The following is a 22,323-nucleotide window of genomic DNA, read 5'->3' as shown; positions in this document are numbered from 1 at the left end:
GCCTGGGCAACATAGTGAGACACCCCCCATCTCTATTTTCTTTTTTAAAAGATAAAAATAAAAAATAAAAACAATAAATGAAGCTCAAGAACAAGCAAAACGAATCTAGGGTGAAAACAGAGATGAGAAGAATGGTTGCCTGTAGTGGTTGGGATTGACTAGATGGGAGTGATGGAAATGTCCCTTATCTTGACTAGGTTTTGGTTATATAGGTGTATTCATTTGTTAAAACTCACTGAATGCTACACTTAAGGTGTCTATAATTAACTGAACATCATCTTTTTACAACTATATTGAGTACAATAAATTGAACATATTTAAAGTGTAGGGTTTGATGAATTTTGATATATGTATATTATAACCCATGAAACCTTGACCACAATCATAATAATGAACATTTCCATCACCCTCTAAAGCTCCCTCCCATAATCCTGCCTCCCTGTATTCCCATCTCCAGGAAACCAATGATACGCTTTCTGTTGCTATAGGTGATTTTTTCATGCATGTCCATTTACACAACAAAAACAAGTGTTTTTTTTTTGTTTTGTTTTTGAGACAGAGTCTCATTCTGTTACCCAGCCTGCAGTGGCATAATCTTGGCTCACTGCAACCTCCGCCTCCCAGGTTCAAGCAATTCTCGCGCCTCAGCCTCTCCTGTAATCCTGGGGTTACAGGCATGCACCACTACACCTGGCTAATTTTTGTATTTTTAATAGAGATGGGGTTTCATCATGTTCACCAGGCAGGTCTTGAGCTCTTGACCTCAAGTGACCCAGCCGCCTCGGCCTCCCAAAGTGCTGGGATTACAGGCATGAGCCACTGTGCCTGGCCAAAAAGAAGTATTTTTAAAGAAAAGGAACCTAAACATGTAAGAAAATATTCTTAGCAACTTAGCAGAGGAGGAACCTTGCCATAAGCAACAAATTTTGCAGGGAAAAGGTGAAACCAGTTGAGCCTTCAATGGTTGAGCACAGGCTGAGGTAGACAGGCATCTCAAGAAGCAGAGGCAGAGCTAGCTCTCCCTACCTGCCAATTCTCCCCAACAGGAATTTTGCTGAGACGTGATGGTTGAAGACATGTCTAAAAAGCAGAGAGAAATCTTGTAGACGTGCAGTACTTAGATCTCAAAGTTCTGCTCAAAGGTGGGGCCTGAAACCATTCTCAAAGCATTTAAAACAAAACTTGAACCAAATCTATCCATAGCCTAATTTCAGCTCAGTTTCTGATTACATAAGAGACCAGTCCCTAATCTATACTGTCTGAAAGACAAAAGAACAAGGTATTACCTATTTCAGTCTCTACTGTTCTTTTATAATATAATATCTGGCCTACAGTTAAAAAATTACAAGACATGTGAAAAAGTAGGAAAACATGGAGCTTATCAAGGGAAAAAAAATCCTGTCAATAGCAGATCCACAGATGATCTAAACGTTAGAATTAGAAAACAAAAACATTTATACAACATTAAAATATTTAGATGAAAAGATGGAGAAAAATTAGTGAGAAAATGGAGAACTTCAGCAGAGAAATTGAAACCGTAAAAAAAGATCCAAATGAAAATTTCAGAACTAAAAAAAAAAGTCTGAATTTAAAAATGCATTGGCTAGGCTTCAAAGCCTAGATCACATCAAGAAAAAAACAGGTGAACATGAAGAACTGATAAATAGAAACCATCAAAAATGAAGCACAAAGAAAAAAAGAATTAAATGAAAACCAAAAAGAATGTCACAGACCTGTAGAAAAATAGTCACTAGTCTACATTAACTGGAGTTTCAGAAAGGAGAGAGCAGGGCAGAAGAAATAACTTTAAGAGACAATGGCTGAGTATTTGCTAAGACTTATAAAACAACTAATTACAGATCATAAAGCTCAGTGAAACCAAACAGGATAAATACAAAGAAAACTACACATAGGCACATTAAAATCAAACCGTTAAAAATGCAAAATAAAAAAACAGAAAAGAATGATGGCTGGCTGACTTCTTATTAGAAACAATTAAAGCCATAAACAATAAATTAACATCTTTAAAGAGCTGAAAAGATAAAAACCTGTCAACTTAGCAGTCCCAGTGACAATATCCTTCAGAAATTAAGGCAATATAAAAACATTTCTGGACAAACAAAACCTAGAGATTTTATTTCCAGCAGAACTATATTACAAGAAATAATAAAGACAGTTCTTCTTGACAGGACAATGATTTCAGATGGAATTCTCAATCTACAAGAAGGAAGAACACCAGAAATGGTAAATATAAGGACCACTTTATAAAAATATAAAAGTTTCTTTTAAAAATTGATTCAAGAGGCTGGGCACAGTAGTTCACACCTGTAACCCCAGCACTTTGGGAGGCAAGGCAGGTGGATGGCTTGAGCCCAGGACTTCACGGCCAGCCTGGAAAACATAGCAAGACCCCATCTCTTAAAAAAGAAAAAAACTGATTAAAGAAAAAGTAACAACAGTGCATTGTGTGGTTTATAACAAAGAAGTAAAATATACTGGGATGGGAAACTGAACTATACTGTTGTGAGGTTCATATTGTAAGTTACATGAAGCAGTGTAACAGTATTTCAAAATAGACTTTAATAAGGTAAGGATGCATACATTATTTCCTACCAATGCCTTAAAAAACAAAAACAGGTAAGTATAGCTAAAAAATCCAAAAGAGGAGATTAAAAAGGATTACCAAAATACCCAATTAATCCAGAAGAAGGCAGGAAAGGAAAAACAAAGCAGTAAAGAACAGATGAAACAAATAGAAAACAAATAACAAAATGGTAGACTAGGAGTTGGCAAACGTTTTCTATAACTTACACAGACTGTACATGGCGCCATTCAGTCAGGAGAAATGTAAACAAATATAAAGATGCACTTTTTGTGAAATACATTTTGATCTTATATTGAAAATACAGTTTTTATGTGAGTGCAGGATTGCTATAAGAAAGACACACCTATAGACTCTAATATAGGATTAAAGGAAGGTGAAGGATCTTCATTGAATATTTAATGCCAGCAAAGGATGGTTTGATAATTTTAGAAAGAGGCTTTAAAAATGTCAAGATACAACAGAAGAAGCAGCTTCTACCAAATGAGACAGGAGATGAGTTCCCAGACAACATCAAGAAAATCAATGAAGAAAAAGGATATCTGCCTGAACAAGTTTGTTTTTTGTTATTGTTTTCCAAAACAAGGTCTCACTCTGTCACTCAGGCTGAAGTGCAGTGGCGTGATCATAGCTCACTGCAGCCTTGAACTTCTGAACTTCTGGGCTCAAGCAATTCCCCCATCTCAGCCTTCTGAATAGCTAGGGCTACAGGTGCGTACCACCACACCCAGCTAATACTTTTTCATTCTTTGATGAAAAAAAACTTTTTTCATTATCTATGTTGCTCAGGCTGGTATTGAACTTCTGGCTTTAAACAATCCTCCCACTTTGGCCTCCCAAAGTGTTGGGATTGTAGGTATGAGCTACAGTGCCCAACCTGAACAAATTTTTAATTCAGATAAAAGTGCCCTATTCTGGGGGGGAATAAAAGAAAAAAGAAAGCCACAAGGGACATTTATTAGCAAGGAAGTGAGAACCAGAATTTAAGGCAGAAGGGATAGGCTAACTCCTGTTTTGTGTAAAGGTAAGTGGGTTTATGATCAGAACTGCCCTTATCTATAAAGCTGCTAACACCCAAGCCTTGAAGGGAAAAGATAAACGCCAACTGCTAGTCTTTTGGTTATACAAGGCCTGGATTGGTTCCACCAATGATTTGTCCCTGAAATCAAGAATAAAATGGTAACATATATATATACACACACACACACACATATACATACACACATATATATATGATAGATAGATAGATAGATAGATAGATAGATAGATAGATAGACAGATATCTAAAGTAATATTGACTTCTGAGTCAAGATAGAAAGGAAGATGGAAGTGTCTGTCATTTCTATTGCCCAGGGAAAAAGAATGGCATCCCAACTGGATTAATCTTAGTTAAGTCTAAATTTGAGTTTTTAGTATAATTAGTTTCCAATGATTTGACCCTCTAACATAGCAAAGATAACTTAAAGGGGGAATTCTAAGACAAAAAGTATAAATTTCAGTAGACTAATTTCATGAGATGAACCTCCAACTGCCCAAATTTGAAACCGATCCACAATGCAGAACCAAAACATCATATGCCTCATCATCCTATTTTGTAAAAATTCCCTTTTTGCTTTTCCTTACAGTGAGTTTTAAGTTCCTTAGGCTCTTTCCTCTCAATGCTATTTAACAGAATTCCATTGTTTAGCACAGAGCATGCTACTGATAACAAAAATCAGAACAATGAGAAGAAAATGTGCCCTCTTACTCTGTAGCTGAGGAAAAGTAGACAATATTTTTGGTTAGAAGCTTGTCCTGATAAAGAAGTAAATTGAAAATATTCACAAAAACGTCAAGTTTACTACCCCTCCCCCTAGTTGAGTGTGGAGGGAGACTTGTGTAAAAATGTATGATCCTATTCTGTTTTGTGTTTAACAAAGGAGTCTTTTAAGACATCCACACTTCAAAGATTATGTTAAGAGCTGTAAAATATAACCTACAACCAGGGAGACTGTGTAATGTGTTATATGCTGGGATATTTTTGAGGGTGAAAGGGGCACCATTAATAATTACACAAGGCCAACAGGTATAAACTGGATAGTTTAGGGCATACCAGAATGCCTAACCATTTTCTTCAATCCCAAAACTGTATAATCCTAATTGGTTGTTTTACTTCAAAATTGTTTGCTCTAATAATATTTAAATTGACATTTCTATTTCCTAAAAGGTATAAATACCTATGAGGTTCCTTTAAGTCAGAAGAGGAACTTTGGGGCATCCTTCTCCCTTTATCTATAATAGTATAATAAAACTATGACTGTTTTGGATTCCCTATTTAAAGAAAGGGTTTGAAAGTCTGACTCACTAAGATTTGTAATTTAAATTCCAGGATGCCAGGCTTTAAATCAGATCTGAATAGCCTCAAATAAAATGGAAATCCACTGACAGTGGTGTCCTAAATCCGTAGAGCAAACCAACTGGATTAACCTCAACAGAAATTCCACTCTGGAAGGACCTCACAGATAACCCCTGTGATTGTTGTATTACTGGTCAAGGCACCAGTAAAATAAACCAAGACTGCCTTGTACTGACAGTATCTGATAAGGCAGGAAAGACATGTATACTCTTTCAGTGACAATTAAATAGGATTATTACATGAGTATAGAAAGCCTTAAATTTTTCCCACCAACTTCAAGACCATTCAAACTTAACTATTTTAAATATTCTCCTACATCAAACCCAGGCAATTGGAACAAATATTTGCTTCCCCTCCTCACTCAGAAAAGCACAAAATTTGTTCCAGATTTTACTTCTAAATTGTACTGTATCTGACTGAGAAGGAGTCTCGAGAGTAAAAGACACAACAAATTAAATTGAGTGGTTTGATTTTGCACTCAATCATGTGGTTGGCTATTTAAGTTATAAATTCAAAGGAGTTAAGTGAATGGGAATATAATTTAATTTTAATTTGTAAATGTGACATTTTGATTCAAAATGGCAGCCAAAAAAGTTTTTAAAAGAACACTCTATATTTAAGATATGTCATTGAAATCTCTTTCATTTTAGAGATTAATGAAATCTCTTACATATGTAGAAACTGGCTATGTGACAATACTGAGTAAAAAACACAGTTCGTAAAATCCCAATTCTTATGGTTATCTAATTTGCAAATCCTATTTTAAGAATTTAAAATAAAATAAAAAATACCATCCAGCATTTTGTTAACTAGCATCTCTTTAACCAACAGAATGTTTGTAACTGACCTTTACAAGAATATTAAAGATCTTTAGATGGGCGCAGTGGCTCACTCCTGTAATCCCAGCACTTTGTGAGACCAAGGCGAGCAGATCGCCTGAGGTTGGGAGTTCAAGACTAGCCTGGGTAACATGGTGAAACCCTGTCTCTACTAAAAATACAAAAATTATCTGGGCATGGTGGTGCACGCCTGTAATCCCAGCTACTCAGGAGGCTGAGGCATGAGAATTGCTTGAACCTGGGAGATGGAGGCTGTAGTGAGCCGAGATCGCGCCACTGCACTCCAGCTTGGGTGACAGAGTGAGACTCTATCTCAAAACAAAAACTTTAAAAAGTCTTCCAAAATATATTATTATATTCAGTATAATTTCAATGCTAAATGTATTATAATTTCAAAATTAACAAGCAAAGGGTCATCTATCTAGCAATATACCTACTAGCCAATTTAGACCGTAAAAATTTTCTACTTTTGGCCAGGCACAGTGTTCACACCTGTAATCCCAGCACTTTGGGAGGCCAAGGAGGGCTGATCACTTGAGGTCAGGAGCACGAGACCAGCCTGGCCAATATGGTGAAACCCTGCCTCTACTAAAAATACAAAAACTAGCCAGATGTGGTGGCATGCACCTGTAGTCCCAGCTACTTGGGACGCTGAGGCAGGAGAATCGCTTGAACCCAGGAGGCGGAGGTTGCAGTGAGCCAAGATCACGCCACTGCACTCCAGCCTGGGTGACAGAGCAAAACTCCGTCTCAAAAAAAAAAAAAAAAATCTGCTTTTATTTAAAACATCACCAATAGCTCTTCCAGTATACAGGAGGTCAAAAATATTGAATAATTTTTAGTTTTAAATATAGTTACTAATTGGTATTCTAATTGTACCTAGAAAAATCAATATTGATGTGAATATAGGATTATAACGAACTATAAGAGAGAAGAAAGAATATGGAAAAAGACCCAAACACCAAACATGCATTGAAAAAATAGAAAACTTTCAAAGAAGGTTTTAAAGTATAGAGAGTGGAGAAAAAGACACCCATCTATAAGAGTCTCATGATAGAATAATGTACATAATGTCCTTAATTATTCAAAGTAAACAAAAAGATAGTTAGTAAAACAAATATATGTAGATCAAAAATTAAGGATTGATTTTTAAGCTCATTAATTTCAAGCAAAGAAAATAATGGCAACCTTTTCCTGGAACAAATAGCCCAGTAGCTCTCGCTCTCTTACATCATAATTTATCTAAAACAGACAAAATAAGAGACAGAGAAAAAAAGACCCAGGATCACTCAACTGGTTAAAGTAGCTGAATTACTAAATAAAAAGTTACAAAAATTTTTAAAATTAACTTGTTAAAACACATTCATGCATTAATAGTAATCAAAACTTCAAATACAGGCTGCTTTTTGTCCATCAACTAAAAGAAAGCATTTCATAGAATTTTAGATTGTTTCAGGCTAACCTAATATTTCTGTACTGGAAAACAAGACCCTAGAGAGATGAGGTGACTTTGCTCAATGTTAAAGAGTAAATCACTAAGGGTAAATACTAGAAACCAGGGCTTCTAATTTTTATACTTCTTCATCTCTATATTCTCACTACAGAAATCTCACATGATAATATAAATTATCACTGTATTATATAGAAGTCAACCCAAGAAATAAAATTTGCCTCTAGTTGTCTCACTCCTTAAAATAGTCTTGGTGAAAAAAAGACTCAATAGTGATGTTAACACAGATCTGATTTTTGAAGCTTCTAATATGAAAAGGAAGTATGAGAAGGAAATCTCTTAGATTCATAAGTACTTTTCTAAGAGGTTAATCTACCTTTCACTATCTTGTCAAAACTAAATTCATAAAATATTGTTCATTTCAAAATATAGGTTCAAATAGGCTGGCCAGGCAAGGTGGCTCACACCTATAATCCCAGCACTTTGGGAGGCCAAGGCAGACAGACGGCCAGAGCCCAGGAGTTCGAGACCAGCCTAGCCAACATGATGAAACCCCATCTCTACAAAACAATAGTAAAAATTAGCCGGGCGTGGCATCACACGCCTGTAGTCCCAGCTACTTGGAAGGCTAAGGTGGGAGTCCGCGAGGCTGAGGCTTCAGTGAGCCATGATCAGGCCACTGCACTCCAACTTAGGTGACAGAGTGAGACCCTGTCTCAAAAACAAAAAAACAAAAAAACAAACAAAAAAAACACACAGAAATGGAAATAGGCAAGATATTATGTTTTAAAATTATAAACTTAACATCTAAATGCAGGAAGTAATACTTCTTTAGTCAGAAGTGACACTTAGAATAAGCAAGCATTCACTGAAGTTCTAACTATTAAAAGGGAGACATACTTCCAAGACAAAAAAAAAAAAAAACATTTAGGTACACTCATACCTAGCAAAAATGTGCAATTCTAAGAACATATGTTTTCAGTTGAAGATTTCAAATACCTAAAAGCATTGTGGCATTTCCATTGAGCTAATTTTTCTAAGATTAAAAAGAAAACACCACACCCTTAGAAATAAAGTTGGATTACCTTGTCCAGAACAAACTTAGTATTTCCTACTGAAGACAATGATAATGTGTAAGATCCGACAAGGGCGAAGTTGCTGGTTCGCACAGCACTGAGACCTCCTGGACTGGCCATGACTGTGAAGAACGAGGAAATTAAGTTTAGTTCAGAATGACTTTTGTTAAGTATAAGTAACAATTCCTCACCCCATCCCAGTAGAAGAAAATTAAGCTGCCACAGAGAAAAAAAAACTGCCTCATTTTCCTTCATCTCTAAATATGGGGGGAAAAATCAACTTATTTCCTAATGAAAGAGATACAAGCACTCCTTAATAATTGGGATGGATGTGTTTTTAAAGACATAGACCTAAAAATGTATGCATAAAAAGCAACTTCCCGATAAAAAACATGGAAAAGACTTCAGTGCTAGTTATAATGCAGGGTGACAAAATCAGCAGCAGAAACTATCTCTGTACAGGTCTCTTAGTAACTCTCTTGCGCCACAGAGAAGAAAGAGACCAATAGCCTAAAGGAAGTGAGTGAAACCAGCTCCATCCTAATTCCTTTTAGAAAAAGATAGGCCTAAAGTCATTCTAAAGAAGGCCTTTCCTGGCTTAACGGCATTCCAGTTCCCAGTGAACTAGAAAGATGCATTTCTGACATGATACAATGCCAGTTATGATCAGTAAAGCTAAAAGAAGTAAAATCTGCAGTATGGAAAGCACAAAACAAATCTATAGAACAATAGAAGTTGAAGTAAAGAGTAATGCTACCCGCTGCTAGAGCTGAATAACATGATGACTGGTGCCTCTATGGTGGTACCTAACAAAGGTGCAACCAAACTGCATCCTACTCTGGCCAGTAATCCTGTTACTAAGAAACTCACATAGAAAATATTATTCCAAAGGAGATCAAGGTAAACATTCACAAATCAAGATGGCCTATATATATGTAAATATGCAAGTGCTTAATTCCTTACCTTATTCTAAAGTTTCAAATAGTTCAAGATACACTCACCTGAAGAATGAATGTTGCTTTTCTAAAAAAAAAAAAAAGGTGTGAAGAAGAAACATAAGTTATTTCCCTTATTTGATACAAATATTTAAATATGAATCACTCATCTCTTTTAACACAATAAGAAATACATTTCAGAAAACACTTTTCCTACATAAATTACAGGGATTTCCCCCCATTAGTACATGTTAAAATTTTCCACAGTGCTCAAGGTTCAGAAATGGTTAACCAATTTAAAACTGTATGGGTAAGATGAAGATTTCTCAAGGAAGCTCAATTTCTCAAAAATTCTACTTACTGTGGTTATAGATGTGAGGAGTCGCTTTGGAGTAATAGCCTAAAAGAAAAGATAGCTTACTATATATATTTCTTATTAAACATTATGTCTCAGAATGTAAAACTATCCAACCTTGAGAAATTCCTACATAGAAAATAATTAACTCTTAGCCGGGAGCAGTGGCTCACGCCTGTAATCCCATCACTTTGGGAGGCTGAGGCGGGTGGATCATGAGGTCAAGAGATTGAGACCACCCTTGCTAACATGGTGAAACCCCCTCTCTGCTAAAAATACAAAAAATTAGCCAGATGTGGTGGCACACACCTGTAGTCCCAGCTTCACAGGAGGCTGAGGCAGGAGAATCGCTTGAACCTGGGAGGTGGAGGTTGCAGTGGGCTGAGATCGCGCCACTGCACTCCAGTCTGGGCAACAGAGCGAGACTCCGTCTCAAAAAAAAAAAAAAAAAAAAAAAAAAAAAAAAAAAAAAGAATGAGTTCTTAAATATGAATATATTACACATGAGTCCTTGAGTAATTAATTCTTAAATATGAATACATTACACTTGAGTCCCTGATTAAGGCTTTCTTATACTGTTAGTGCTTTTTTGTTAGAGCTAAAAAAAAAAGTTTTTAAAATGATGACTTAAGAAAAGAACACAGACTGGGAAGGCTGGAAAGCAACCTTATGCCTGCAAAGTGACCACATAATTATTAAGTACTGGTTTAGAGAACATAGAGAGAAGAGAGCTCAGGGAAAAGTCTTGAGAAAAGTTTTAAGCAGTTATAAAAGTTGCCAAGTAAATGTAGAGAAAATAGAATTATCTAGCCCGAGTGTATCAGGAACTTATACTGAGAATCATGATCACTCACAGTTTATTTTCAGTATTCATACCTATTTAACATAGTAACTACAAATTGGAACGTGAAACTGATCCAAAAACTTCCTAATCATTAAAAGTTGTACATAAATTAAAACTGGTATGATGATATCTATTACTTCTGATGAAAATATTTTTACTGGGTTTCTTTAATTCTCACCTTGGACTTGGATGTTTTTTTCTTCTTATCAAAGCCTGAGGGATCTTTCTTTTGCACCTATGCACAAACCCAAAGCATAATTAATTTATAATCTGATATTGTAAAGAAAAATATACTCTTCATTATTTTAGAAGGCTTTATCAGCTTACCAAGCTGTAAACTTCAATATTTATTTCAAAGTCATTGGATACATCTTGCCTGGAAAAATAAAGCATTAAGTAAAACCTTGAGAAAAAACCTCATTCACACCATTAAAAATGATGCTACAAATACTCTTACAAGACTCTGAGTAAAGGAATCCACTATGACTTTAAAGTCAATAAAAATTGTTAAGAAGTCTATTTTTTCCCTATAATGCAAGTCCAAAATATTTTCCTCATTGAGAAGTCTATTTTTTCCCTATAATGCAAGTCCAAAATATTTTCCTCAGTGTTTTACAACTCACAGTCTTCAATAATAAAAGTAGTAATTATTTTTCAAACTGCACTTTGACTCTTATTTAAAAATAAATGTTTCACTAAATATAAATGTATTTTCATTGAGACTGAATGTTAAGTACATTATGAGATTTAAGGCATATGTTAAAAATCTATGGTCCAGGTTTAATGTATACATCATTTCAAAATATGTAATACCTACAGTCATGTGGAAAAAACGTGCTATTCAACAAAAGGAAGGATAGAAACATATGAGTTAAAGCAACATATTGAAAGATGGGTTATTTGTCAATATAAAAAGAATGTGCATAATGCGTTTCAAAGATTATAAATGCCACCTGAATGCTTTAGACTGTATCAACTCTACAAAAAGAAAAATGCATTTGAATCATCAAAAGCCTGATTTACTTACAGAGTAAATGTAGTAGTGAATGTCAGAGCATCACCGTTAAGAGAGTTTGAAGTACTTGCTAATGGTGTGGCTACCATATTTTCAGCTCCTGCTTTTAGTATAATTAAGTAATAGTAATTTGCTGCATCTGTAAGAAGTAATCATATTACATAGTAAGCGCAAGCAAAATCAGATTTAGCTAATCAGCATTCTGGAATACCAAAGAAATAAAGGAATACTGAACTGATTTATATACAATTTATTTTTAAAATTACTAAAATCAACTTTCCAGACACAAAAAGCTAAATAAGCCTTAAGTAGGCAGTATAATCCTGAAATAAGCATTATCAAGGTCTCTCCCTATTATGTAAATTGAAATAATTTCACTCCACATTTCTCAGTTTCTGCTGATTTTGAATTTTACCTAATGACCCTTAATTCTTAACTAATAGTACATACCTCAAAAGGGTAAATTATGGTTTGTTATTTCAAAACTGAGATTAAAATACTGTATTTCTATAAGTTACTCAGAGATAAATTATAATAAAAACATAAACTATTTCTTCACCATTTGTCATTAATAACCACGTACCTCAAGACGCATACTAAATTACCAATAAATTTCTGCCCACACCCCATCAAAATCAGATAACATCAAGAATTAGAACCTAAATTACCTTATTCCTACAAAAGTGCTCAAACCTTTCACAATCTCCATTTACTTTCCCTATGCCTGAAATTTGCTTCTCACCTATGTCTAGCCCTCCTTCCCCTCAAAAAAAAATTTTTTAAAATAAATTGTGTATACATCAGTTCAGTATTCCTTTATTTCTTTGGTATTCCAGAACACACACAAAAAAATTTGTGTTCCACACAAATAAAATTTTAAAAGGAACTTTAAAAACCGTATCCAACATTTAATAAAACTTTATATTCAAACTTTCAGTAAGAGCAATGTCCATTATTGTGTAGATTGGTATCCCTATATATATCTGAAGTTTTCTTATTTTTATTATATCTCGATAAAAGAACCTAAAGGCCAAAGATACAACTTTGCATTGTTATGCATGATTTACTTGTTTCTATTCTGTACAATTCAATCTAGGTGAGGTTCATAATTTAACACACAATCTAGAAAAATCACCACCATACCTGGTTTCTGAACCGTACTGCAGACAAAATCTGCTTTTAGAGGCAAGCGGATTTCTGACAAAGTAACTGATCCTTTGGATGGCATAAATTCACTTTGGGGACTAGCCTTATTCTTCCTCTGAGGTCCTTCGTTCTTCAATTTATTCAATTCATCAATCAAAAGTGTTCTCTTCTCAGCTATGTAAAACACGCAACATTCCAAATATTAAAATTGTAACTGTTTCTAATGAGAGCAAATTCAAAAAAGTGTACTGATATGGAAACTACGTAACAGTGAAGACGAAATCAGTAACACTATCTTTATAAAACATGGTAGGTGGTTTGGGAAAACCTTGACTGCTCATTTACCAAGTCCTTATAATTTAATACATCAACTTTCGGCTAGTTTTCGTGTGTGGTATCATCTGTCCACCCCAAAATGCCCCATCATCACCACATATACGCACACAGCAAAATTCACAGAAGTTGTTTTAGCTATTTATTGATAAGGGAAGGAAGGGAGAGAGAGAGAGAGAGAATGTATGTGTACATGTGTATATATAGAAATTCATTCATTCATCCATTCATTCATTCAATCTGCACAACTGCATTTCTTCAAATGCCTTTTGGTTGCTTTTACCTTGCATGCAAACTACAATTTGTTTTACATAGAGTTCTTAAACCTTATAAAAACAAGAACAAAAAATAGATCCACTGGAACAGATGACTAGGAAAAGCCCTTTCTCTAAACTTAAAGATTTCTAAATATCAAAATGAGTTTTCCCTGGTTAGAAATTTGTTGGAACTCTTTCAGGTGCATCACACTTACTTGCAATTAGAAGAAGTCTTTCTGCTTCAGCTTCTTCTAGGGACCCTTTTCCATGCTCTTCATCAACACAGCAGTTAAGAGCCTGGCTAGCTTGATAGATCACTGTCTGTTGCATATTTATTTCGTTATTGAGTTCCTAGAAAAACCAATGAGAGGAGAAAAAATATACACATTTTAAATCATCATTTTCACTTTAAATTTTAATTCTAACTAACTTGATTGGATAGTTTCTAGAATTTCCAGATGAAAGTCAAAATGTTAGTTTCACTGCTCAAGTTTCTCGACTATGCACCAAAAACATTTAGCGTGTTATAATAATTAAGCTATAAATATTATTCCTTATGAAAAAACTTCCAATTCATACTTATTAAAGTTAAAATTGGGGTTACATCCAACAACGTAGAAATTTAGAAAGTATCTGATTCATTTTATTTAAATTACAATTACACTGTTTTTTTTAAATATGCTTCCTTAGGGCCAGGCATGGTGGCTCACACCCGTAATCCCAGCACTTTGGGAGTCCAAGGCACAAGAATCACTTGAGCCCAGGAGTGTGAGATCAGCCTAGAAAACATAGTGAGACTCCATCTATTTTTTTTATAATTAAAATATTTTCTTTAAAAGCCAGGCATGGTGGCTCATGCCTGTAATCCTAGCACTTTGGGAGGCTGAGGTGGGTGGATCACCTGAGTTCAAGAGTTTGAGACTAGCCTGACCAACATAGTGAAACTCCATCTCTACTAAAAATGTAAAAATTAGCTGGGTGTGGTGGTGCACGCCTGTAATCTCAGCTACTTGGGAGGCTGAGGCAGGAGAATTGCTTGAACCCAGGAGGCAGAGGTTGCAGTCAGCCAAGATTGCGCCATTACAATCTAACTTGGGCAACAAAGAGCAAAATGCTGTCTCAAAAAAAAAAAGCTTCCTTAGCATGAAAAAACCTTGAAGAGCATAACAAATTTCCCACTACATCATTATCCAATTAATAGTTATACTTTAAGGATATTTATGAAAAACTTGTTTAAAAATAAATATTTCAGCAATATCAAACGAGTTTCCAACTTTTCAAAAAGAGTACCTTTCCAAAAATAAACTGAATTCAAATGTGATTTACTGAGCTTCTATGCATCAGACACTATTCTGGCCACTCAGGGTTCAGAGATAAGTAAGGCTGGGCCCTTGTCCTCACAGAGCTCACAGCCTAGTGCAAGAAACATTCCAAAGCCCCTTTCCACAAAAGTACATACCTGCATTTTCTGTTTGATATTAACTTGACAAGGAAAGGCATTATTTTTTTCATCCAGTTTTGAAGTAACATCTTCCTTCCGAACAATCACCTGCTTTATTGATGGACGTTCTGTTTCTTTGAATCTTTGAGATCTATATGCATCAATGCTTCAGGAGGTAAGTTACACTCTATTAGAAATCCAGCAACACACTGAGCACTATCCTTTTTTGAACATATCAGCAGAATTTGACACTGATATTGAACATGTCAGCAGAACATTTTACAACAAAATGGAACTCTCATTTGGTGAAAGAGAGGCTAACAAAAGTTATTCCAAACTTTTATACAGATGAGTTATTAATAACATTATAATTACAAATTATAACACGACTTATGTCAATCTAAACCATGACCCTTAGTGAGTGAATGCCTTCCAAAAATGTTCTTACCTGTAAAGAAGATCACGATCTTCAGAACCAAGGCTATCACCAGATTCAGCTCGAGGGACACGAGTTCTTTGGAATTTTCCTGGTTTTGGACTTTCATCACTTCTGCTGGTGTCTTTCAATTCCAGTCTAGGTGTGGACACTAAACTCTGTGGGAAAACACATCAGATATTAACATTGATCCTAAATGATAATTCATTTTATTCTGTGAAAATCAATGAATTCTCCATTAATATTAAGAAAAAAATCCAGTAAGCTGATTGATTCATCATAAAAACAAAGCAAACTAAGTTCCTAACACATAAAAGAATAAATAAAACTACAAAGACAGCTGAAACTTATACTTCAAAAAAAAAATTCTAGTTGAATCAATCCCTAGAGCTGCAGTTATTCAATTGAGGGTGAAAGCTAGTAACAGCAGTTAGCTGTAACTAAATGTTAGTTACATGTGTTTGGAGCTAACTACCGATATACTAATACAACAATGTTCACATCAACTCCACTATATAGGTATTATTAATAACCTCGTTTAACAGAAGAGGAAATTGGTGGCATAGAGAGCTTAAATAACCTGACCAATAAACAGTCAGCAAATGGCAGAGTCAAAAGCTGAGCCCAAATGTCTGGCCTTTTAAGCCATGTTACTCTTTGGATTTCATCTAAGGTCAAAACGAAACCACTCAAGAGTTTTAAGGTTTCTTTTAAGAGAACAGACAACAGGTCTGCAAAATTCCCTTGGCTACAGAGCCAAATGCCCATCTGTCAACAAAAGAAAGGGGAGATACGAATACTACTTAGTTTACTTATGTCCTGGGCCTGTTTAGTTAGCCTTTTCTTACCTCTGGACTTACCACACCAACTGTTTGTGCCAATGGTGCAAGTAAAGACATTGAGGAGATATTCAGTGCATCTTCCTGTTCTTCGCTGCTTTCTGCTAATGCTTGATCCATCTCCTCTTGGCTCTTCTCCATATCTAGTTCACCTTCCTCTAGGACATCACTGAAGAGGTCATTAATTACTTTCGAACTATTGATATCATCATCATCCACACTCATCTCAATTTCACGTATCACTTCTGAAAAATATTTCAATAGGTGGATACTGTGACTCAGATATTTAAGAATTAAAGGCATAACAAAGAAAATTTAATATTCATATTCTTACTAAATAGGAAAAAATGCCTTAAAAAAAAAGCACCTCCTAAAAAGAAAAATAAGAAAATACTACTAATAAATGAAACCAAGATAATCTTCAGCTTCAATAACACTTTCTAAGAAATGAATATTGGTAATCCCAGCACTTTGGGAGGCCAAGGCGGGCAGATCAACTGAGGTCAGGAGTTCAAGACAAGTCTGGCCAACATGGCAAAGCCCAGTCTCTACTAAAAATACAAAAAAAATTAGCCAGGCATGGTGATAGGTGCCTGTAATCCCAGCTACTCAGGAGGCTGAGGCAGGAGAATCACTTGAACCCAGGAAGCAGAGGTTGCAGTGAGCCCAGATTGTGCCATTGCACTCTAGCCTGGGGGACAAGAGCGAAACTCTGTCTGAGACAAAAGAAAAAGAAAAAGAAAAAGAAAAATAAATGAATATTGGGTCTATCAAAACTGATTCAATACCTTGGGTTTTAAATAAGAGCATTAAGAACCCAAATGTAGAATAATAGCCAAAGACTTCAGACTTTCAAAAAATATTCTCTCAAATGACTTTTTCTATCATTGAGAGCTACCCTTTCACACAGCAGTCAATAATAGGAAAATATTAATGTCACTTAGGGCAGGGTTCGATAATAACCTTCAGGGGCTGCTAACACCTTGTGGTATTATGATATATACTGGTTTTCGTCCACAGTTCCTAGCTTATAACTGCTGTATCCCTAGTTACTGTCTTTCGTTACAATGTTGGGTGCGTTAGGCCTCACAGGAAACAGAACTCTCCTGCCATCCTTTCACCTGCTCCACGGCAGGACTCTAATCTTCTCCTATCTTTCTCATTGTGGTTCTTAAGACGACCCCCACATCCACCTCACCCCTTGCCAGAGAGGATCCAGCCTCATAACCTGGGGGAGGGAATGCTGACTTTATGAAGCTTCCACTGAAACCCAAGAGAACTGGGTTCAGGGAGCTTCCGGATAACTGAACACGTGGAGGTTCCTGGAGGGTGGCGCCCCAGGGAAGGCAATGGAAGCTCCATGCCCCTTTCCGTATACCTCACCCATATCCTTTATAATAAAGCAGTAAACATAAGTATTTCCCAGAGTTCTGTGAGCCAATTAATCCAAGGTAAAGAGGGGGTCACAGAAACCTCAGCTTGAAGCTGGTTGGTTAGAAGTTTGAGAGGCCTGGGCCAGGTGCGGTGGCTCACGCCTGTAATCCCAGCACTTTGGGAGGCCAAGGCAGGCGGATCACGAGGTCAGGAGTTCCAGACCAGCCTGGCCAATATGGTGAAACCCCCTCTCTACTAAAAATACAAAAATTAGCTGGGTGTGGGGGCAGCGCCTGTAGTCCCAGCTACTCAGGAGGCTGAGGCAGAAGAATCGCTTGAACCTGGGAGGTGGAGGTTGCAGTGAGCCAAGATCGTGCCACTGCACTCTAGTCTGGGTGACAGAGTGAGACTGTCTCAAAAAAAAAAAAAAAAAAAAAGGGAAGTTTGAGAGGCCTGGACTTGCAACTGGTATCTGAAGGAGAGGAGGCAGTCTTGGGGACTGAGTCCCCAACCTGTGGGATCTGACACTACTTCCATGTAGCTAATGTCAGAATTGAATTGAATTGAACTGGTCACAAAAGTCTTCTGTGTTGATGATTGTTGTGGTGGTATGAAAACAGAGGAAAACACAGTCCCAGAGAGTTTTTCCCTGAAACACCCCTATACCAGTACAGAGCGTGGGAGGGCAGCAACTTTCCTACCCCTGTCAAAGTCAGTGAGGGTCTTAACCACACTTTCACAGGTGCCTGTGAGCTAGCAGTAACTGTTAACAGTACCACATCTTGGTAGAAGCTACAGTGTATTCTGATTTAATTTAAAAAGCAGAGATACTCTCAATTTGAATATGTGCTTCTATCAATATATTATTTCCTATAGTATGTGCAAAGTTAATAATAAATAAAGAATAAAAACCAACCAATTTTCTGCTCAACCTTTGGGTCTGATGTTACTTTTAAGGATTTGTCCTCTTCTAAAAACAATGTTATTTTCAAAGGGCTAGATTTCGTCATTTCGCATTCACTGAAACCTAAAAATGTTTAAGAAAGACCATATTAATATATATAAGAACCTATAATTTTCTAATTATGGAATCTTGTGTTTTTTTTTCTGATTATAAAACTATGTATTCCTTTTAAAATATCCAAACCCAGAAATGTATAGAAACACCCCTCCCTGAACACCTGTCCTCTCTTAACCCATTTATGCCGGAGGTTGCAAATTTTTTTTGTGAAAAATCAGACCTTGGCAACAACCTTGAGCAGGAGGACATAAGTAACTCCCCTAAGCTTAGCGTTCCAATAATGGAACACTAGGCATAAATGCATTAACTTTTCCCCCACCGAGAGAGAAATGGGACAGCAATATTACCAGGTTATTGTTTGTTTTTCCAGTTTCCCCCAAGGTGTGCATATTTACATATCATTTTGTTTTGTTTTGTGATCATACCATACATACCACTACTCTGCAATTTGTTTTTTACTTTAAAAACAAAGTGCCAATAAAATTACTCAAAAACTAGGAACAGAAGGAAGGTACACAACGTAACAAAGGCCATATATGAAAAGCCCTCAGCTAACATTACACTCAACAGTGAAAGATTAAAAGCTTTTCCTTTAAGATGAGGAACAAGTCAAAGATGCCTGTTTTAACAACTTCTATTCAACACAGCATTGAAAGTCCTAGCCAGAGCAATTATGCAAGAAAATAAAAGGCACCTGAATTAGAAAAGAAGGAGTAAAATTATCTCTATTCACAGATCACAGGATCTTACATGTAGAAAACCCTGGGCTGGGCGCAGTGGCTGAGCCCTGTAATCCCAGTACTTTGGGAGGCCAAGGCAAGCAGATCACGCGGTCAGGAGTTTGAGAACAGCCTGGCCAACATGGTGAAACCCCATCTCTACTAAAAATACAAAAATTAGCTGGGCATGGTGGCAGGCGCCTGTAATCCCAGCTACTCGGGACGCTGAGGCAGGAGAATCGTTTGAACCCGGGAGGTGAGGGTTGCAGTGAGCCAAGAGATCACACCATTGCACTCCAGCATGGGCAACAGGGCAAGAATCCATCTCAAAGAAAAGTGAAAAAAGAAAGAAAACCCTAAAGATTCCCCCCAAAAAACGTTAGAACAAACAAATCCAGCAAAGTTACAGAATACAAAATCAACACACAAAAATCATTTGAGTTTCTACATACTAACCATGAACAATCTGGAAACACTGACCTGTAGGTTCTGTACTAGAATTTTTGGCTGGTATCTGGTTTTCGGTCACCTTTTCTGTTACTGGAAGTGACTGAGTTTTTGAAACACCTTGGTGTTTTTTGAGGGGAGTGCTCTGACAGTGAGTTTCCTGCAAAAAGCAAATGAAAAGTAAATTTTATTTCTCAAAACTATATATTTTATCTTTCTATGTTATTAAATGAAACAAGATTATTATTAAATATTATTCTGTGTAAGTTTCCTTAGAACCAAAGAGACAGTGTATGTGAATAGGCCCAGCCTTGTTCAGAACACAACAAACCCTCAGTGCTAGTTCACATTCTTGGTAATTCTCAGTATGTAAAAATTTTTTTGGAGAGGAGGTGGCAAGAAAGAATGAAAATTCATATCAGGGCTCAGCTTTAGATAAGCCAATCAAAGTGAAAGCCTCTCCTTGAAGTCTGGGTATTTGGTAGAATAAAATAAAATAAAATAACAACAACAATAAAAAAACAAAGTGAAAGCCACACAAAGGGAAAAACACCCACTCCCATGTCACTTATCTCAACCCACACCTATAACATCTGGTGACAGCTCCTACACATCAGGATTCCATTTAATTATCAGTTACCCGGAGGGCAGGAGCAAGAGAAAACAAGGACAAAACAGATCAGAAGGTAAGGAAAGAAGAGAAGAAAACATTCCCTCGTCTGAGTCTTTTTATTCATTAGCAAGGTTATTTAAGAGGAACATTCACTATTTTGTATGTTTAAAGACTTTATATTGTTGTACAGATTATTTCAGCAAAGAAATAAAAGAAGACTTTACGAAGTCATAGTAGAAATAATCAAATAAGAGTAAAATAAAGGCAGCTAATACTTATACAGAGCTCAATATGTGCCAGCCACCTTTCTAAGCACCTTATATCTATTGCCTCACCTAATCTTCTCAATAACCCTCTATGTTAGGTACTAGTATCTCCATTTTACAGATGAGAGAACTGAGACACAAAAAAGTTAAGTATCTTGCACACAGTTAGTGACTGGCAGAGCCAGTATACAAACCCAGGTACTCTTGTTCCAGGTCTAGTTCCAGACTTTATTGTCTCTCAAGTTAGAAGCAGCTTTGGTTGTGTAAAAACAATGTAATTAGCATGCAGATGGGTGGATTAAAAAATACATAAAAATTTTTTAAAAACACAAAAAGCAAAGTAAACGATCAAATGGTTCCACTATAAAATCTATGGTCTCATAACTCATCTAAGCCTCAATACTACCCCCTATTCTTCCTGTGTCTGAGTCAGCTCTCTCTTCTTTCCTCCAGACAGTATTTCCCCTGTCACCTTCCCTTTCCTAAGGATGAATAAAACAGGAGCTTTCAGCAGAAAGTCCATCAGTTTTTGCTATCCTAGCTCTAAGACTACCATCACCCCTACATGCTACTTTCCTCCTTCCTTTTCGTCACACAGGAGATTGTCCTCATCAGTTCTGTTCCCTTCACTGTGCTGAGTTCATCCATTCTCACCTCATCCCATCAATTATCACCCCTTATCCCATCACACAAATTAACTTAGGTCTCAGAAAGGACAAAACACATACAAATCATACTTTTCTTCATCTCTTCCAGCCACTACCTCCTTTATCACCTCCATTAGGACCAAACTTTTAAGAAATGCCTGCACTTACTGGCTCTGCTCCTCATGCCCGTTCCCTCCTCGACACAGCACCACCTGCACGCCACCTTCACCTCTTCACTAACACTGCTCTTGCCACGTTACAGCAAACTTCTTGCTTCAAAACCCAGTAGATTTGGCTCAACCCACATTTGAAACGTAACAATACCAACCATGCCTTCCTTCTCGAAAGTTTTCTTTCTTCCCTTGACTTTATTTCCTTTTTTTTTTGAGACGGAGTCTCACTCCGTTGCCCAGACTGGAGTGCAGTGGTGCGATCTCGGCTCACTGCAACCTCCGACTCCCAGGTTCAAGAGATTCTCCCGCCTCAGCCTCCTGAGCAGCTGAGATTACAGGCACCCGCCACCAGGCCTGGCTAATTTTTTTTGTATTTTTAGTAGAGATGGGGTTTCACCATGTTGGCCAGGTTGGTCTCAAACTCCTGACTTCAAGTGATCCAGCTGCCTCAGTCTCCTAAAGTGCTGGGATTACAGGCGGGAGCCACCACGCCGAGCCCCTTGACTTTAAAGACACTGCCTTCAGCTACATTTTCCTCCTAGCTCTTTGGCTGCTTAGTCTGTGGAGACCACAGATGAGTGCTCTGCACTGTTACTGTGTTCAGAATTTTGTTTACATGCATATGTGCAACTTTCTGGGAGGAATTTCACAGGTTTATTGGGAATTATTTAGTACAAAATAGTTTAAGAACCCTGCTCTATACTTTCTAGAGACACCGGCAGAAAGCCATGAGAATATGATACACTGGCAACCAAGTAAAGAAGGCGCTCCCAACAGAAGAGTGATCGACAATGTCAAATGCTACTAATCAACTGAAAATTGATTAGTAGGTGAAGATCACTGACAAACGTGATAAGGATACTGAGTCGTGGAAGGAGTGGTGGCAAAGCTTAAGCAGATAGAATTCTAAAGAGAAGGGGGAAACCTGAAAGCAGCAAGTAGGAATAACTTGTAGAAGAGTCTGCATGACATGGAGGCAAAGAAAAGGAGGGGAATGGGTTGCGAGAGTTGTTTTTTTTTTTTCAGATGGCAGATAATAGCTTGTTATATGCTGATGGGAAGGATCAGCAAACGCATTTCTTCCTTCCTTCAAATACAAG

General features: G+C 36.8%; 1 protein-coding gene across 14 annotated transcripts in view; it reads right to left on the bottom strand.

Moving 5' to 3' along the window:
* Positions 1–22,323, bottom strand: part of ANLN (anillin, actin binding protein) — a 63,577-nt gene that overhangs the window by 18,025 nt on the left and 23,229 nt on the right. Inside the window, exons 8-22 of one of the 14 annotated variants that reach the window (XM_055347609.2) lie at positions 19,558–19,684; positions 18,254–18,364; positions 15,973–16,208; positions 15,137–15,282; positions 14,707–14,854; positions 13,463–13,598; positions 12,655–12,831; positions 11,524–11,650; positions 10,824–10,872; positions 10,675–10,731; positions 9,659–9,697; positions 9,364–9,385; positions 8,372–8,484; positions 7,025–7,078; positions 1,027–1,080 (exon numbers count right to left, since the gene is read on the bottom strand). In XM_055347609.2, coding sequence (XP_055203584.1) covers positions 1,027–1,080; positions 7,025–7,078; positions 8,372–8,484; positions 9,364–9,385; positions 9,659–9,697; positions 10,675–10,731; positions 10,824–10,872; positions 11,524–11,650; positions 12,655–12,831; positions 13,463–13,598; positions 14,707–14,854; positions 15,137–15,282; positions 15,973–16,208; positions 18,254–18,364; positions 19,558–19,684 — 1,596 coding nt within the window. The remainder of the gene's footprint in view (positions 1–1,026; positions 1,081–7,024; positions 7,079–8,371; positions 8,485–9,363; positions 9,386–9,658; positions 9,698–10,674; positions 10,732–10,823; positions 10,873–11,523; positions 11,651–12,654; positions 12,832–13,462; positions 13,599–14,706; positions 14,855–15,136; positions 15,283–15,972; positions 16,209–18,253; positions 18,365–19,557; positions 19,685–22,323) is intronic. The other 13 variants (XM_055347610.2, XM_055347611.2, XM_055347612.2 and 10 more) reach the window with 13 other exon arrangements.

Source organism: Gorilla gorilla, chromosome 6 (genome assembly GCF_029281585.2).
Source record: "Gorilla gorilla gorilla isolate KB3781 chromosome 6, NHGRI_mGorGor1-v2.1_pri, whole genome shotgun sequence".
In the NCBI taxonomy this organism is placed as follows: Eukaryota; Metazoa; Chordata; class Mammalia; order Primates; family Hominidae; genus Gorilla; species Gorilla gorilla.
The sequence above is the reverse complement of the archived record's forward strand: the minus strand, read 5'-3'. Positions and strand labels throughout refer to the sequence as shown.